Source organism: Sceloporus undulatus, chromosome 2 (assembly GCF_019175285.1).
Source record: "Sceloporus undulatus isolate JIND9_A2432 ecotype Alabama chromosome 2, SceUnd_v1.1, whole genome shotgun sequence".
Lineage (NCBI taxonomy): Eukaryota > Metazoa > Chordata > Lepidosauria > Squamata > Phrynosomatidae > Sceloporus > Sceloporus undulatus.
Genome location: NC_056523.1, coordinates 181,493,946 through 181,511,660, shown reverse-complemented (window position 1 = coordinate 181,511,660; position 17,715 = coordinate 181,493,946). Strand labels below are relative to the sequence as shown.

The 17,715-nt window shown below is 67.1% G+C and overlaps 1 protein-coding gene across 1 annotated transcript; it reads left to right on the top strand.

The window, feature by feature from the left end:
- The first annotated feature begins 15,724 nt into the window (after window positions 1–15,724).
- Window positions 15,725–17,380, top strand: LOC121920472 (vegetative cell wall protein gp1-like). The gene has a single exon (XM_042447615.1). It carries the CDS (start codon window positions 15,725–15,727, stop codon window positions 17,378–17,380), a length of 1,656 nt encoding a protein of 551 aa, XP_042303549.1.
- The last annotated feature ends 335 nt before the right edge of the window (window positions 17,381–17,715 follow it).

The window sequence follows — 17,715 nt, the reverse complement described above, 5'->3', positions numbered from 1 at the left end:
TTCTCCCTACCGACTCCTGCTCAGCTTCCTCATACCCCCCATTCTCCCCTCCGCGGCTCCTTCTATCCTCCCATACTCTATACCTCCCCACTCCTCCGTCCTCCTCTTCTCCTCTGCTCTTCCTCTCCCTGGCCCTGCCTCTCCTCCTCCAGTCTCCTCCTCCCTTCTCGTCTTTCTCGCGACTCTCCACCCTCCCCCTCTCCTCTGGCCTCCTCCACCTCCCCCTTCCCCCTTCGCCTTGTACTTCCTCCTCCCCCTTCCCTCCTCTAGCCCTCCTCCGCTCACCTCCCCCTCCGCCCTCCGCTCTCACCCGTTCCCTACGGCTCATCCTCCTTCCACCCTCATCTACCCCTCCCCCTTCCCCTCCTCTGCCTCCACCTCTACCCCCCTACTCCCCTCTCTCCTGGCCTTCTCCCTCTCTCTCCTCCTCCTCTCGCCTCCACCCTCTCCCTTACCCTCCCTTGCTCCCTATCTCTCTTCCTCTCTCACTACATCGCCTCTGCGCCACCTCTCTTACCCCCCCCTTCTTCTTCTCCACTCATCCCTCTCCTCCTCCCGCTCTCTGCCCTCCTACTCCCTCCTCACCACCTCACTCCCCTCATACGCTCTTCCCTCCTCTCCTCCGTTACTTTCATCCATCCTCTCATCTACTCCCCTTCTCTTCTTCCCTCTCATCCTCGTCCCGCTCTTACCTTTCCTCTCCCCTGCTCCCGATCCCTCTCTCCCCCTCTACCGCTCCTCCTCCCTCATCCTGACCCTCTCGCCTCTCGCCTCCCTCCCTCAGTCTCCCTCTCTTGCCACCTCCCCTGCACTGCCTCGTCTTCCACTCCCCTTCGCTTCCACTCACCGTCCGTCTCAAGCTCCCGCTCTCCTACTAGCTCTCCCCTACTCCTCCTCCATCCCTCTCTTCTCCATCCCCTCGCCTCTCCTCTCGCCTCCTGCCGTCCACCTCCCCCTCCTCTGCTCCTACACCTCTCCCCCTTTGCTCTCTCTCATCAACTCTCCTCTCCCCTGCACGCCCGACATCCATCCTAGCGACATATCGCCCAATTGCCTCAGCCTCTTCTACTCCTCTCCCTCTCTCCTCCTCCGCGCTCATCTCCCTTCCTCTCTCTCGCTACTCCCTCTTCCTCACTCATCGGCTCCCCCCATCGTCTCTGCCCCCATCCGCATGCCCGCCTTTCTCGTCCCCCTGCCTCTTCGTCGCCTCTCCCCCATCTTCCCTTCGCTACCCTTTCGTCCCCTCCGCCTCCACCCTCCCCCCCTCCCCTTCTCTCCTCTTCCTCTCTTCTCTCTATCTCCTCATCCTCTCTCTCTACCTCTCTCCCTCCCCTCCTTTTGCGTCCCGACCTCCCCCCTTCTCCTCCTGCTGCTCCTCTTCCCCCTTCTCCGTCCCCCTCTCTCTCCATCACTCCATCGTTCCCCTCGTTCCCGCGTCGCCTCCGCCCCCATCTGCTCTTTCGCCTTTCTTCGCTCCCTCTCTCCCACTCTCCTCCTTCCCCGTGCCCTCCCTCTCCTTCTCTATTCACTCGCCTCTTTTTCTCCCCGGCCTCTCCCTCTTCGCGCTCCATCTAGCTCAGTTCTCGCCCTCCTCTCCCCTCCCAATCTCCTACTCTTTACTTCCCTGCTCTCTCCTCGTCGTCCTCTCTCCCTCTTCCTCTCTCCGTTTACTACTCTCTCTTCTTTCCTACGTCTCTCCCTACCCGTTCTCTTCTCATTCCCTCCTCCTCCCGAGTCTCTGCCTCTCTCTCCTTCCCCTCCGATCCTTCCCTCCCCTCCCACCTAGTATGCTCCTCTCTCTTCCCGTGTCCTACCCCTTGCCTTGCCCTCTCTCCGTTTCCCTGTTCTCTCCCCGTCCTCGCCCGCTCCGCATCCCCGCTCACCCCCCCGCCCACTTCCTTCTCTAGCCCGCTCTCCTCCCTCGCCGCGCCGCTCCCCCCCTCCACGCTGCCCTCTCGCTTCGCTTCTCCTAGTTCCTTCTCGTCCCTTCTCTATTCCTCTACCATTCTCGCTCCCATCTGCTTTCGCTCGTCTACCACCTCTCCTTCACATCTTTCTCTTTCACCTACCCCTCTTCCTCACCCCTCTCTCTCTCCCGCTCTCCCCTCACTCCTCTTCCCTTCTCTCCCCGTCTCATCCCTCCTCCCATCCTCCGTTTCTCCCTTCCTCTCCTCTCTCTTCCGTTCCCTTCTCTCTCTAGCTACCCTCCCATACTCTTTAATCTCCCTACTCTCCTATCCGTCCCTACCTTACCTTTACCCTGCTTCCTCCCTCCCCTCCACTTCCTTTCCCTTCCGCTGTCCCTCCCTCCGCCCTCCTCCCCGCCCCTCCCCTCGTTTATCTTCTTCCTCTCGTCTGCTCTCCTCTCCTCTTCTCCTTTCCCCTCTCAACCATCCCTTATCTCATCTCTCCTCTCTTTCCTCTCCCTCCAATCGCTCTCTCTCTCTCGCTTCGCTGCCGAGCGGTCCTTCCAGGCCTCTACCTTCGGTCTGCCTCCTCCTCCGCTTCTACCCCCTCGGCTCGCCCCGCGCACTTTCCAGTCCGCTTCAGCCTCCTCCACCAGACCTCCCTCTTCGCCTGCCCTCCCTTCCTCCCGCTTCTCCGTTCGCCGCTGTTCCTCCGCGTCCTCTGGCCCCGGCTCCAGCCCCGCCCCTTCTTTTCCCCCATCTATCGTCCTCTATCCCGCCCTATTCCTCTCTCTCCTCTTGCTCCTTTCCTCTCGTTCTCCTTCTCTCCGCTCTCTTCCTCGCTCTTGCCCTTTCCTCCCTACATCTCTTCCTAGTCTTCCCCGCCCTCTCCTTATCCCCTCTCCTCCTCTTCTCTTCTTCTCTTCTCTCGCTCCCTCTGTGCTGCTTCCTCCTCTTTCTCTCTCCCTCTCTTCTCCCCTCCTTCTGCTGCTCCTCCTCTCTGCCTCGTTCGTGTCTCGTGCTTCGACTGCTATTTCTGCCTTGCTTACGTTCCGTATCTCTGCTTCTACTCCCCTCCATACCCCCTCTCTCGTCATCCTCTCCCCGACTCTCGTCTCTTCGTCGCTGCTCCTCCCTTCCCATCTTCCCTCTTCTCAACCCCCCCCCTCGACCCTTCTTCCCTTCCCCTCCCTCTTCTTACTCTACCTCCCCCCTCTTCTCCTCTCACTCCTCTCCCCGCCCTCCTCTTCTTCCTCTGCCTTCCTCCCTCCCTCTCCTTCCGCCACCGCTCTATCCCTCTCTACTCTGTCCTCTCCTTCTGCTCCCTTTTCTCCCTCCATTTCACTCCTCTCGTCCCTCCACCCCTCTCTTGTCCCTCCCCTCCCCCTCTCCCTCTTCTCCTCTACCCCTCTGCTTCCTCTCTCCTCTCTTTTCCTCCTCTCTCTCTCTCGCTTATACGCCTCCGCTTCTCCTCTCGCTGCTTCTTTCCTCTCCTTTGGTGCTCCTCCCTTCTCATCGCGTCTTCTTAACCTCCTCCTCTTTCTTTCTCTCCCCTCCTTCCCCGCTCTCGCCAACCCCCCCCTCCTGGTCTTCTCGCCCTCTCTTACTTCTCGCTACTCTCGCTCCCTCTCTCTCGCCCATCCTTCCCTCCCCTTCTCCTTATCCTCCTCAATCCCCTCCTCTCTCCTCTCCTTCTCTCTCTCCCTCCTATCTCCCCTTTCTGCTTCTCACACCATTGTCCATGCCGCTACATGCTCCGCCTCTCTCCCTCTCCTTTCCTTGCTCCCTCTCCCCCGTTTCGCCACTTGCCCCCCCTTACCTTCCTTCCCTTCTTCTCCCGCTCCCTCACCTCCTCCCCTCCTCCGGTCTCTCTTCTTCTTCTCTTGCGTCACCCCCCCGCCCTTTTCCTCCCCCCCCCCATTGCGCTCTCCCCCCTCTTCCGCGCTTCCCCCCCATCCTCTTCCTCGCCCACGCGACCTATCCCGCCGCCCAGCCTTTCTTTCTCGCTCGCGCGCCGCTCCGCTCCTCTGCTGTGCTCCTCCTCCGCCGCACTTCCCCGACCAGCTCTTCTTCCATGATAGCCTGGCGCTCCTTCCGTGCTGACCCGCCCACTTCCCCGTCTCGCTCCGGCGTTCGCGGCCCCGCTCGCTCCCCCACTTCGCGCGACCTCGCTCAGTCCTGTGCTCTCCTCCCCCTGCCTAGCACCCCCCGCCGTCGACCTGCCTTTGTCGCGCCCCTCTGGCCGCGCTCGCCTCGCTCCGTCGCGTCCCCCCTCGCCGTCTCTCATCTCTCCCTCCCTCCCGACTCCCTCCTGCATCCCATCCCTCCTCCGCCCTCGCCTCTCTTCCATCTCTTCTTCCTCTCCCTCTCCGGCCATTCCCCCTCTCCCTCCTCATCTGGCCCTCCTCTACCTCGTGGCCCCCTCCCTGTACTTCTACTCTTTTTTTAGCCACCTTTTTGTTTTCACTGGCCTCACCTTCTCCACTCCTCGCCACTTCCCCCTTCTGGTCCGCACTACCTCTCAATTGCTCTCCCTACCTTACTCCTCGTGCCCTCCTCCTCATCCTCTCTCCCTCTCTACTCTTCCGTCTCCCACATTCTCCTCTCCTTCTTCTCTCTCCTTCTCCTTCTCACCCTCCCTCCTCCTGCATACCTGCCGTAATCCTCCTCCCCGTTCTACTGTTTCCCCCAACTCTCGCTCCCCTCTCCCGATCTTCCTCTCCCCTTCTCTCCTCCTGCTCCCCTCGCTCCCCTCTTCCTCCTGCCTCGTCCTATTTTGCTGCGCGTCCTGCTCTCTCTCTCTCCTCTTCTTCCCGTCCACTCCCTCACCACTATTCTCCTCCTCCTCTCCTCCCCTACTCCCTCTCATCCTTCCTCCTCCTTCCTCTTATCTTTCTCCATCTCCTACCTCTCCTCCCATCCCTCCCCTTCTCCCCCCCACCCTTCCCGCCTCCGTCCCTGCCCCTCTACTCCTTCCCTCCTCCCCCTCGTCTCCCTCTCCCTCCCCTTCTTCTCTCTCCCCCCCCTCTGCCCTCTTCGTCTCCGCCCTACCCCCCCTTAACGTCCCACCTCCCGCTCCCGCCCTCTACCCTTTCTTCTCTCCCTCTGCCCCTTTTTCTCCTTTCCTCTCGCACTCTCCCCCCCTCTCCTGCTTCTGCTCTCCCCTACACCCTCTCATCGTCTGGTGTTTCTGGAGTTCTCTCCCTTCCCTCCTCTTTTCCCCCTCCATCCCGTAGTTCCCTTCTTACTCGCCTTCGTTCCCATCCTCTACTATTCCGACTCCACTGCTCACCCCACTGATCCTCCTACTACTCCCCTCCTCTCTCATGCCCTCTCTCTCTCCCTCCCCCTCCCCCCTCTTCCTCCCCCTCCCCTCCTTCTTCTACTCTTCTGCCCTCTTCTTATCAAATCCCCCTCCTCCCTTCTCTATCTCTTCCGCCCCTCTTCCCTGCCTTACCTCCTTCCTCTCTGCCTTCTGCCCTCCCCCGCCTTCCCGCTCCCCCCTTCTCCTCTCTCTTCCCCCTCCTCCCTCACTCCCCTCCCCTCCCTCCTCTCTCCCCCATCCTACTCTCTACCTTCTCTGTGTCCCCGCGCCCCTTCCTCCCCTCTTATCCATCCCCCCCCCTCCTCTCCCCCTCAGTTCGCTCCCCCCCTTCCTCCCTCTGCCTCTCTCCTCCTTCTCCTTCCTCCCTCCACTCTCCCCCTCGCCTCCCCGCCTCTTTTCCCCCTACTCCTCTTCTCTACCTCCACGCCACCCTTTTCCCTCCGCTCTCTCTTACCCTTCCTTTCTATTCTTTGCCCTTTCCCTCTCTCCTCCCTCACGTCCATCGCTCCTCCGTCTGCCCCCCCATTCTCCCTCTCTCTCCGCTTCCCCCGCCACTCCGCACCCCTCTTCATTCGTTCTTCCCTCCCTCCTCCCCTCCTCTCCACCCTCCCTACTCTTGGCCTTTCCTCTCTCCTCCCCCCCTCGCCCCCGTTCCCGCATCCCTTACTTCCCCAATCCTTACCCTCTCCCCTTCCTCTCCCCGCTTCTCCCCCTCAACCCGTCCCTCCCCGCCATGTCCCTATCCCTTCCATCTCTTTCTTCTCCCTCCCCTTCTACTCTCGCTCTCCTCTCTCTCCTTTCTCTCTGACCTCTTCCTCCTACCTTCTCTCTCCCCTCCTCTTCTCTACTCTCCTTGCCACCCCTCTCCATCCTCTCCGTTCCCGCCCTCTGCCTCCCCCTCATCTCTCTCTCCCTCTCCCCCTTCCCCCCCCCACCTGCTTCCCCTCTTTACCTCCCTATTCCCTTCTCTCCATGCTCCATCTATCTCACTGCCCTCCTCCACTCCCTCTTCTCACCTCCTTAGTCTCTTTCCCCCTCTCCGCCCCCCTACTCTTCTCCCTTTCCTCATTCCCTCCTTCCTCCTCCCGCTATTCCCATCACGCGCTCTTCTCTCGTTCCACCGCGCTGCGCCCCGCCGGCCTCTCCCGGCTCGGCCTCTCCCTCCCCCCTTGCGGCCGCTCAGTGCTCCGGCGCGCCTCGTACCCCGTCGCCTCCCCCCCTCTCCCGCAGCGGAACCGTCTCCCCGCTCCGCGCGACCACGCCTTCGTGTCGCTGGGCCCTACTGCTGCCCGCTAGCCGCCCTACGTCGCAGGCCCGCGGGCCCTCGCGCCCGCTCCCCCGCACGTCTCACGGCGACCCGCGCGCGCTCCCCTCTCTGCTCCTCGAACCGCCCCGCGCTCCCCTCCGGCCCCCTTCGCTCCCTTGCTTCTACGCCCTGCCCCTCCAGCGGCCCTGCCCCCCGCTCCGTGGCTCGCCGCTGCTCAGTCTCCGGCGACGCCGTGCGCCCTCGTCCTGTCGCGCAGGCTTTCGCCACGCTCTACGCCCCAGCATCGCCTCTCTTGCGCTGCCTACCCCTCGCCGTGCCCGGCGCGCGCTCTGCCGGCCGTCGTCCGCGCCGCGCTCTCGCCTGCCCCGTACTCCCGTCGCCCGCCCTCGCCTGCCTGCGCGGCGCCTTCTCGCCGCTTCCGGCCTTCTCGCGCCGCGGCCGCGCGCCTTTTGCGTCTGCCGCTTCCGCAGACCCTCTCCGCTCGCTCTCGTGCCGAGACGCCACCCCGCTCCACTGCCTCGCGCTCCTCTCGCGGCTCCCCATCCTGCGCCTCGCCTCCGTGCCCGCCCCCCGCCGCCCCTCTGCCGGCAGGCTCCTCGTCTCGCCACCCGCTTCGTCTCCCCCCCTCCTGCGCAGCGACTCTCGTCCGCGCACCTCTGCTTCTCAGCTCGCTTCCCTGGTCTCGTACCCCCGCACTCCGCTGCTGCCGCCACGCAGCTCCCAGCCGCCGCACCCGCCCGCGAGCTCTTCGCGCGGCCTCGCGCCTCGAGCGCAGCGCGCTCCCGAGGCGCTCCATCCGCCGCGCCCCTGCTCGCATCTCGCGCCTCGCCGACCCCTCCTCCATAGCTCCGCGCCCCTCTCCTGCCGTCCGCCGCCCCAGGCCGCACCCCCGCTCTCGCTCTCCTCACGCCCGCTCCCGCGCGCTCCCCTCCCCATTCCCGTTCCCTTTCCGCGGCGCCGACCGCACCCCCCCGCTCCCGCCGCCGCTCCCCCCGGTCGCTCGCCGCCTGCTCGCCGCACCTCCGCCACTACCCTATCCCACAAAAAACATACCGCTCTCTAGGCCGCTCCCCATCCGCTCCCTTTCCTCATCCCTCCTCTCCGGCTCTCTCCTCGACACTCTTTCTTGCCCACCCTCGTCTCCTCCTCCTCTCTCCCATCCCCTCGCCATCCTCTACGTTCTCTCCTTCCTCTCCCTCGCCTTACCTCCTTCACTCTCTCTCCTCGCCTTGCCTCTAGTCCCCTGCTCTCCGCCCCTTCTCCATCGTTCGCTGTTCTCCCTCTCCCTTCCTCCCTCCTCTCCTCTCGCGCTTCTCTTACCCTTCGTCTCTCCTCTCCTCCTCTCTTCCTCCGCCCGAGCTCCCCTCTCTCCTCATGCTGCCCCTCGCCTTCCTCCCCCCCCTACCCGCCTTCCTTCTCCTCCTTTACCAGCTCTCCCATCCCCCCCTTTTCTGGTCTCCTCTCCTTCCTCCCTCTCCGCCGCCTTCCCTCTCCCCTCTCCTATCACTCTCCCCTCCCCTTCTGCTCCTCTCGCCTCTCCCTCCCTTCCTCGCCTCCTCCGTGCTCTTCATTTCTCTGCGTGCCTCTCCTCTGGCCCTTACGTCTCCTCTCTCCCTCTTCTCCATCTATCTTCGCTGCCCTCCTCTCTCACCTGATCCGTCGCTCTTCGCCTTTCTCCTCGTTTCTCGACTCCCTCTCCTCCTGATTCTCTCTCATCTTCTCCTCTCCCCGCTCTCGCTCCCTCCCTCCTTCCCCTCCCTCCTTCCCTCTCTCTCTCAGCCCCATTCCCGCTCCCTCCTCTCCTCCCCCTCATCTCGTCTCCCTCTCCCCTTTCCCCCTTCTCCCCTCCCCTCTCCCCGCTCTCGTCTCCCCTCCTCTCCCTGCCCCCCCCCCTTTCCTTCTCTCCCCTCGTCTCCCCCCTTCACCTTCTCCGTCCTGCTCCCCACTCCCTTCCTACTCCCTCTCATCTCCGCGCGTGCGCCCGCCCTGCTGGCGCTACTGCTGCTCGCGCGCCGTCGCTGGGCCCGCCTCCTCCCCCGCCTGCCGCCGCCGCACGCGCCCCTGCGTTCGCGCGCTCGCTCCCTGCCGCGCGCCCGCCGCCCCAGGCGCGTTGGCCCCCGACCGCCTCTCCCCCCCTGCCGCGCGCCCGCTGGCGTAGTCACTCCGCGCCCGCGCGCCGTCGCCATCTAATGGCCGGCCCCCGGCTGCAGTCTCCTGCCACCGGGCATCCCCTCCGCCCGCTGCGGCTCCTCCCCCCACTCAGCTCTGCACTCCCACCTCCTCCTCCTCTGGCCGCCGCCGATCTTACCTCCTCTCGCTTCCTTCGCAGCCCTCTGCCCCCTCCTCCCTCTCTCCTCCGTACTCTCACCCCCCGCCCCCTGTCCGTCACCCTGCGTCCCGCGCGCGCGCCGTCCCCTACTTCTCGCCTCCTTGGACGCCTCTCTTGCCCCTCATCTCTCCCCTCCTCCTCCTCTGGCTACGCCGCTACGTCATTGCTTAGGTATCTCACTGTCGCTGCGCGCCTCGCCGCCCCGCGGGCCGCCGCGCGCACCGCGCTCCGCCGCCCGTCGTGCGACCGCTCGCCCGCATGCCGGGCACGTCGGCCTCCCTACGCTCCCCTCCCCCCCTCCCCTCCCCCGACCCCTCTGTCCTCCTTCCCGTCCTCCCACTCGTGATCTCTTGTCTCTCTCTTCCTGTAGATGCCATCATGGACTTCCACTGCTGCCTCTGCTTCCTTGCCCGCTACTCGCGTCTCTCCTCCCCTCCCCCCCTCTTCCCCCTTCTCCTTCTTTCGCCTCCCCCCACCTCTCCTGCTTGCTCACTCTGTTCTCTACTCGACTCCCTGCCCTACCTCTTCTCTTCGCTCCCCCACCCGCACCTCCCTCCTACCTCTCCCTTCTCGCTCCCCTACCCATCCTTCTCCCCCTTTCTCCTTTCCTGCTCTCTCTTCCTGCGTCGGCTTCCTTCTCGCTCTCCTCTCCCCGCTTCCTTCTCCTCTGTCACTCTCCCTCCTTCTTCCCTGCCCCTCTCCGCTTCCCCTCTCTCCTACCCCGCACTTCTCTTTGCCTTCCCTCCTCCCTCTCCATCATCCTTCTCTTCTCTTCCTCCGTACCTGTCTCTCCCCCCTCCGCTCTCTCTGCCTCTCCCCTCCGTCCTTCTCCCATTCTCCTCCCCTGCATACTGCCCTTATCTGCACCTCTCGTCTCCTCCTCTCCTCCCTTCTTCTCCTCTCTCCCCTCTCCTTCCCCCGCTCGTTCTTTCTACTACTGCGCCGCCATGCTCCCTACATCTCTCTCATCCGGTCCCTCCTACCCCTTCTCTCCTTCCATCTTCTCTTCTTCGTGCCTCCTCTCTCTCTCATGGCTTCTCTTTCCCCCCACCCCCTCTCTGCCTACCCTCTTCGCTTCTCACTTCTCCTCCCCCATTCACCCCTCTTGCCCCTCTCGCCCCCCGTGCGCGCCCCGCCGCCGACCACCGACTCCCGGCTCTCCCGGGCCGCGTCCTCCCGCTCCGTCCGCCAGCCTCCTCCACGCCCGCCGCTTGCTGTGCTCCTCTTCTCCCGCTTGCCCCCCACTCGCTTGCCGCCCTGCTCGCGTCCCGCCTTACTCTCCCTCACCCCCGCTCCACTCGCTCCTCGTCCTCTTTCCCCTATTCTTTGTCCGGCATCTCCTGCCCGCGCAGGCCCCCCCGCGTCGCCCCCGCCGTACGCCCTTTCGCCTCACATCTTCCGCCCACCTCTCTCCCTCTCTCCGCTCATCCCCCCCCGCTCCCTGCCCTCCTCCTCCTCTGCTCTCATCGCCTCCCTGCCTCCCTCCCCCCCGCTCTCACCTCACCCTCCCTCCCTTTCTCTCACCTCATCTCCCCCTCTTCTCCGGCCCTCTATACCTCCACTCTCCCCTCATCCCACTCCTCTCGCTGTCTTCTTCTCTGTCTTCTCTCTCTTCTTTCTCCCTGACCTTTCTCATCCCCCTTACTCTCTCTCTCCCTTCTCCCTCTCTCCCTCTCTCCTTCCGCCCCTCTACCTCTCTCCCACCTCCTTCCCCCTTTCTCCCTTCATGCTCGCCTTCTCCTTCGATCTCGCCCTCTCTCCTCCCTCCCTCGGCTCGCTGCTCTCACTCTCCCTCGCCCTCCTGCCCCCTCCCTCATCCTCGCTCCGGCTCTCCTTCTCGACTCCGGTCTTACCTCATTTCGTCCTCTCCCGCTCCTCCCCCCGCCTCCCCTCTTTCCTCTCGCGTCTCGTCTCCCCCCCTCTCCTCTCTCTTCCCTCTCATCCCTCCCCGCTTATTCTGCTCTTCTAGTCCTCCTCCTCTTCTACTCTCTCGCGCCTTCTTCGCCCGTATCTTCCCTCCCGTCCTCATCCCAACCTCTCTCCCCCTTCCGCTCCGTCTCTCTCCCGACGCCCTCTACTTCTTCTCCTCCATCCCCATCCCTCTCTCTTCCTCCTCTCCCCTTCCTCCTCCCCCCTCTCCCTCCTCTTCCTTCTCTCTCCTCTATCCTCTCTCATCCGCTTTTCGTCCTCTTCTCGGCTCTCTTCTCGCCTCCTCCGCGCCCCCCTCTATTCCTCTCCTCCCTTCGATCCTCTCTCTTCCCTCTCCTCTTCCGCCCTCCCACCCCTCCTCACCCCTCCTGCCCTCCCCCTTGCTCCCCTCGTCCCTCCCTTCTCTCCTCACCCCTTCTCTCCCCCTCTCCTCTCTCCCCCCTCTCATTTCTCGTTCGCCCCTTTCCTTTCCCCTTCTCCTCTCTCTCTCTCCCTCTCTCCCTAGTCTCTCCCTTCCCTCTCTCCCTCTTCCCTCTCCCACCTCTCCTCCTCTCTCTCTTGCTATCCCTCCGATTCTCTGTCTCTCTACTCACGTCTCTTCCTCCCCTTCCCCCCCCTCTATTCCTTTCTCCACGCCCCCATCTCTCTTTCTGTAACCCTCTTCACCCGTTTCCTCTTTTGCAATCCTCCTCTCTCCCCCATCCTTCTTCCCTCTCCCTCCCCATCGCCCCTCCCTCGCCACTCGCTCTTCCCGCTCTGACTCTCTCTTCTTCTCTCTCGCCATCTCGCTCCCCTGCTCCTCTCGCCCGCCTCTCCATCCTCCGCTTCTCTCTCCCTTCTCCCCCCTTCCCTCCCTCCGCTCGTTCTCGCTTCATCCCTCGCTCCTCTCATCATCTCACCCATTTGCCACCCGCCTCCCCGCCCTCTCTCCCCACTCGTCCTCCTTCCTTACCTGCGGCCTATGCACTACCTCCCGCCCTCCGCTCGTTCCTTCTTTCTCCTTTCTCGCCGTCTCCTCCTCCTCACTCCTAGCGCTCTTCCCTCCTCTACTTTTCCCACTCCTCTCTCTCCCTCCTCGTGTTCTCCTCTGCCGCTCCCCATCTCCTCTCTCCCCCTCTCCGTCTTCCCTTCGCCTCTTTCTCACCGCCTTTTTCCGCCTCTCCACCTCTCGTCCTCTCTCACTCCCCCCGCCTCCCTCGTTTTCTGCCTCTCCTGCTCCCCCCTCCTCCCGTCCCTTCCCACCCTCTTCGCTCATCCCCTCTCCACTCCACCCGTACCTCCCCTCCTCCTTCCATCCCCACCTCCTCCCTAGTCTGGCGGCTTGCCTTCCCTGCTTCCCGTCTACTCATCCTACTCCTAACCCCGCTCTTCCTCCTCCGTCGCGCGCGTTCACCACCGATTTTATTTTACTTTCCACCCCTCTCTCTCCTTTCCCGTCCTCCCTTCTCCTCCTCTTCGTATACATCTCCTCTTCTTTGCTGCTCCTCTATCCTCTTCTTCCTACTCCTCCGGCTCTCCTCATGTCTCCCAAACTCCCCTCTCTCTCCCTCTCGCCTCCCTTTTCCCGCGTCACCCCCCTCGCTCCCACCTCTCCTAGCCTCTCCCTCTTCCAATGCCCCCTGCTCCGGCTGCTCCTGGCTCTCTCCTCTCCTCCCACCATACTCCGCTCTCCATCGCCTCCATTCCTGTCCTTCTCATCCTCCCTCGCCCCTTCCCTGCCTACCGCCGTCTTCTCTCGCTCGCCGTTTCTCCCACCCCTTGCTCCTCTCTCCTCTCCTCTTCCGCGCTCTCTCTCACCTCACTCCTCCTCCCTGCTCCTCCCCTCTCTCATGACCGAGCTTTGGCCGACGCTGCGCGCGCCCGGACTCGGCATTCGCGCTGCGGCGGCACCCCCCTCCCGTCCGCCCCTCGCCCCTGCACCAGCCCGCGCGCGCGCCCCGGCGCCCGCGCCCGTCATCGCCCGGCCGGCCGACACCCCGCCCCCGCCCCCGACGACGGCCTCCTCCCCGCCGCTCCGCCTCGGCGGCTCCGCCCCGGCCCCCCGTGCGCCCCGCGCTCGCCTCGCCCTACGCCTACTCCCCTCCGCTCCCTCGCTCGTCCGCGCCGCGCCCCCGTGCCGCGCCCGACCCCCCGCCACCCTCGCTCTCTCCCAGCCCCTCCCGGGCGACCGCCGCTGCTCGCCCCCGCTCCTCCCTCGCCGACCGCCGGCGTCCCCCCTTGCCCCTCCCCGCTGCCTCGTCGCTCTCGCGGGCTCGCCTCTCCCTCTCGGCCCAGCTCGCTCTCGCCTCTCCCGCCCGTGGCTCCGCCTCCCCCCTTCCCCCGCGCCGCAGACCTGCTGCGTACCTCTCCTATGCGCAGCGTCACCGCCCTCCCCCCGCCCCGCTATCTCGCGCCGACTGGCCGCCCTCCCCAGCTCCCCCGCGTCCCGCGCCGCCTCCCCCCGCCTGCCCGCTACCGCGCCGCGCTCTCCGCCCTCGCCCGCCCTATGCTCCAATCGCCCGCTGGTGATCCGCTTCCCTCCGCGACTCGGCCGCGCTCCCGCCTGCCGCGCTACACGCTCGCCTTGTCGTCCTCCTCCGCGGCCTTCCTCTAGGCGCTGCGCCCCGCCCCCTCCTCGCCCCGCTCCCCCTGGCTTCGCAATCGTCTTTCGCGCCGCGCTTCGCGCCGACTCCCTCCTCGCCTCCGTCCGGCGGCGGCCCGCCTCTCATCTCGGCTTCCCCTCCCGTTTCCTTCTCGGCACGTCCCCGTTTTCGCCCGCAGTCGCCTGCGCCGCCTTCTCCCACGACCCTGCTTCCGGCCCACCCGGGTTCTCTCTTATGCCTCCTCTACGGCGCCTCCATCGCGTCGCGCCCGCCCTCTGCTCCTCCCCGCGCCTTTTCGCTCGCCCTCCCCTTCTCTCTCCGTGGGCCACTAACTCTCCTCTCGCGCGGCATCCGCGCTCCCTCTCCGCCCCCCCCTCAGCTGCGCCCTCTTCGGCCCCCGCTGCTCGTCTCTCTGTGGATCCTCCTCTCTCCCCCTCCCTCAGTCCTTCAGCACCTTCATCTCGCGCCCGAGCCTGCGCCACCTGGCTTCCTGCGCCCTCCTGCGCCGCCCCCTCCTCTATCCATTCCGCGCAGCCTTCTTTGGCTTCTCGCCCTCGCAGCGCGCTTAACGCCGCCGGCGCGCGCTGCCCTCGAGCTCTCTCTGCCCTCCGCCGCGCTCGCTGCCCCCTCCTCGGCCGTTATCTCAGCCGCGCTCGCTCCTGCGACGCTCGCTGGTCGCCCTCCTCGGCCCGCGCTGCTGCGCTCCCCGCTCCTCGTCGCTACGAGTCCTCGCTCGTGATCTCGCTAACCGCCGCCTCAAGCCGTCTCTCCTCTGCCGCGCCCTTCTCATCGCTCTGCGCTCTTACGTCCCCCGCGCGCAGGCGACGCGCAGCCACCCGCGCGATGCACCCCCTGAGGCCGCCGCCGCCACCTCGCGCCCGCGCACGCCGCGCCGCGCTTCCCCCGCCCATACGCCCGGTCTTCCTCCTCACTGCTCCCGCCGGCGCCGCGCCGCCAGCCCCTCTCCTCGCTCCTCGGCCTTTCCGCCGCTCTGAGGGCGCTCTTGCTTCTCTCGGTCACTGCCCTTACCCCGCTCCTCCGATCCGCCCCCCGCCACACTCCCGCACCCCACCTCGCGCCGGCGCTCCCGCGCTCGTCTTCGCCCGCCCCCCCGCGCTCGCCCGTGCCCCCTCGTTCCTCTCTCTCGCCTGTCCCCTCCCCGCGCCGTCCGCCCGCAGCTCTTCCCGCCCCTCGCTCCCCGAGACTCGCGCTCCCTCCCTCCGCGCTCTCGCATCCGCTGTCCTGCTGCCGCGCCTGTCCCCGGCATCTTCCTCCGTCTCCCCCTACCCCTCTCGCTCTCTCCCTTCGCTCCTCTCCCCTCTCATCTTGCGTTCCCCTCTTGCCGCCCTCCCGCGCCGCCCCTTCGCGCCTTCTCTCGACCTCCTCTATTCTCTCTCCCGCCCCTCGCGGCGCGCTCTCGCCGCTCTACCCTCCCTTCTCTACCCGGCTCGCTCTCTTACTCTCTCTTTTTCCCTTCCGCTCCCCCTTCTCTCCCCCCCTCTCTCTGGCCGGCTCCTTCCCACTCCCGCCTCCTTCGCTCCACTCCCTCCCCTCCTGCTTATTCATCTCTCTCTTCCCTCTCGCCCGCTCCTCCCTGCTCCTCATCCATCCTTCTTTTACCCCTTCACTCCCTTCGTCGCCCCCCCCGCTTGCTCCCTTCCCATCTCTCCCATCCCCGATCCCCCCCCCCTCCCCGCTTCTTCCGCTCCCCCCCGCCCCCCCTCACTCCTTGCCCGCCCCTTTCTCCACTCCTCTCTCCTTCGCCCTCTCACCCTCCCCTCCATACTCTCCACCCGCACCTCTTTTCTCTCCCTCTGCGCCCACCCCCGCGTCCCCTCGCCGCTCGTCCTCCCTGCCCCGCTCCCTTCTCACCCTGCCTCCTGGTCATCTCCCTCTCCTACCCCCCTTCCCCACCCTCCGCCTCCTTCCCCCTCTACCTGACTCTCTCTCCTCCTCATCTGTCGCCGGCGTCTCTTAATCCCCCCTTCCTTCTCATCCTTCTATCTACTGCCTTTCGCTCCCTTAGCATCGCGATCCTGACCCCCCACTCGTCTGCTCCCCTACTCTCCTCCTTCCCCAGCTCATCCTGCCCCTCTCGCGGGGCTCCTTCCTCGGCTCTACCTCTCTCACTCTTCCCCGCTCACCTACTACTCTGCCTCCCGCTTCCCCATCTCGTGCTCTCCATCTCCCGCTCTCTACCCTCCTCTTCCCCTCTATCTCCCTTTACCCCTCGCCCCGCCTCGCCCCTCCCTCCCGTTCTGCTTGCCGTCCTCCTCCGCCCCTCCCGCCCATCCCTCACCCGCCCTACTACTCAGTCCGCTCTCTCGCCCATATCTCTCTCTCCCTGCCTCTCTCCTCGCTTCTCTTCGTACACTCTCCTCTCCCATGTCCCCTCCTCACGCGTCGCCCTGCTCCTCCCTCCCCCCCTACTCCTCTCTTCATCTCTCTAGTTCGGCCCGATCCTCTCCCTCCTCTCCGACTCTCTTCTCCTCTCCTCTCCCCCTCTATCCCCCTCCCCGACACTCCTGCCCCGCTGCCCCCTTGTGCGAGCTTGCCTCGCCCCACTTCCGCCTACGGCGCCCCCGCCCCGCCCACCCGACCCCGCCCTGCCCGGCGCCGCGCGCTTCAGCGCGCCGCAGCCGCCACACCTTGCCCTCCACGCCCCGGGTCCCCCTCCCTCCTCCCGCTCCCAATCGCCCCCCCGCCGTGCGCGCCTTCCCTCGCGCCGCCGACGCCCCGCAGACCTCGCACCAGCCTCTTCCTCTCTGTCGCCGCAGCGCTACCCTCCCCGCCCCGGCCGCCGGCCCCGCTCCACGCGACAGCGCACCGCACCCCGCTCTTGCCTTCACCGCCCACTCACCGTCTCGGGCACCTGTCCCACCAGCGCACGCGCGCTTACCGATCTCCCCGCCCCCACCCCCCCCCTCAGCGCGCGCGCCCCCGTACGCGCTACATGCCGCGCCGCAGCCCCCCCGTTGCGGCGCCCGGCGCTGCCCAATGCACCCCCCAGACGACGTAGCGCCCTGCGCCAGGCGCGCGCCCCGCTACCCTGCACTCGCCCGCCCCCCCGCCCCCTGCGGCCCTCGACTCGTGCTGCTGTCAAGCCCCACGCGGCCGACCCACGCGCCGCCCCCCGCCCCCAGCGCCACGCCGCGGGCGCTGCCCGCTCCTGCCACCCCGCCACCACCGCAGCTCCAGCCGCCCGCCCGCGCGCCGGCGCCCGCCGCGACCCGCCCGCGCCCGCCCCCCCCGCCGCCCGCCGCGGCACCGCACGCCGCTGCCCCCACGCCGGCCCTCCCCGCCCTTCCGCTGCAGACCCGGCGCGCTCGCGACCCACCGCTGCGGCCGTCTCTCGCTAGACGCCGCCCTATACGGCGCGGCCGCACGCTCCGCCTCATGCCGCGCCTGCTAATTCCCCCCGCGCTTCCCTTCTCACCCAGACGGCGCCGCCCCCGCCCTCCGCACGCCGCTCTCTCCATCCCGCTTCCGCCGCGCGCGGCCGCGCCGCCTCGCCCGAAGCTGATCCCTCCCACCCCCTGGCGCCGCCGACGCCCGATCATGCCCCCGGCCCTAGCTGGCCAGGCGCGCCGGCGCTTACCTCGCCTCGCGGCTGACCCGCTGCCGGCCCGCGCGCCCGCCGCTGTCGGCAGCCCGCCGCCGGGACTACCCCGCCGCCGATCCACCCTCCGCGGGCGCCCAGCGTGGCCCGCGTACCCTGTTCGCCGCCCTCGCTCTCCGACCCCGACAGCGCCATGCGCTGCCCCTGCCGCGCGAGATCTCTCGCCCGCCACCGCGCCGGACTTCGGCTGCGCCCCGCGCGGCAGGCCCGGCCGCTCGCCCGCGGCGCTCGCGCTCCCCAGCCGCCCCCGCCGCGGCGCCAGACTCCGCGCGCTGGCCCGGCGCACGCGCGCGACTAGCATCCTTCAAGGCGCCCCGGGGCGCGCCTCGGGAGCGGCCGACGCGCGCGCCGCGGCCCTCCTCCCCGCGCGCGCCGCCGACCCCCCGCGCCGCACCGCCCGCCCACTCTCCTCCGCCGCCTAACCTCCCGCCGCCGGCCCCGCAGCACGCTCCGCCGCGTCGTTGTGCGGGGACTCGCGGCGCGCCGCCGCCTCCGCACCCGCCGCTCACCCACGCGCGCCCCGCGCGCGCCGTGGCGCTCTCTCGACGCCCCCTCGTCGCGGCCGCCGACGCCTCAGACGGCGCCGCCCACGCCTCTCGGGGCTCCCTCCCCGCGCCCGCCGCAGCGCGCTGGCAAGCGGCGCCGCGACGCCAAGTCCCCAGCCTCGCGCCGCACGGGCGCCAGCCGCTGCAGCGCCACGCCGCGTGCAGAGCCCCTCAGGCCGAGACGCGCGCGGCCACGCGCTCAGCGCAGCCGC

Coding starts and splice junctions, on each gene's coding strand:
- LOC121920472 (XM_042447615.1), top strand. CDS start 15,725: ATGTCCCCTCCTCACGCGTCGCCCTGCTCCTCCCTCCCCCCCTACTCC.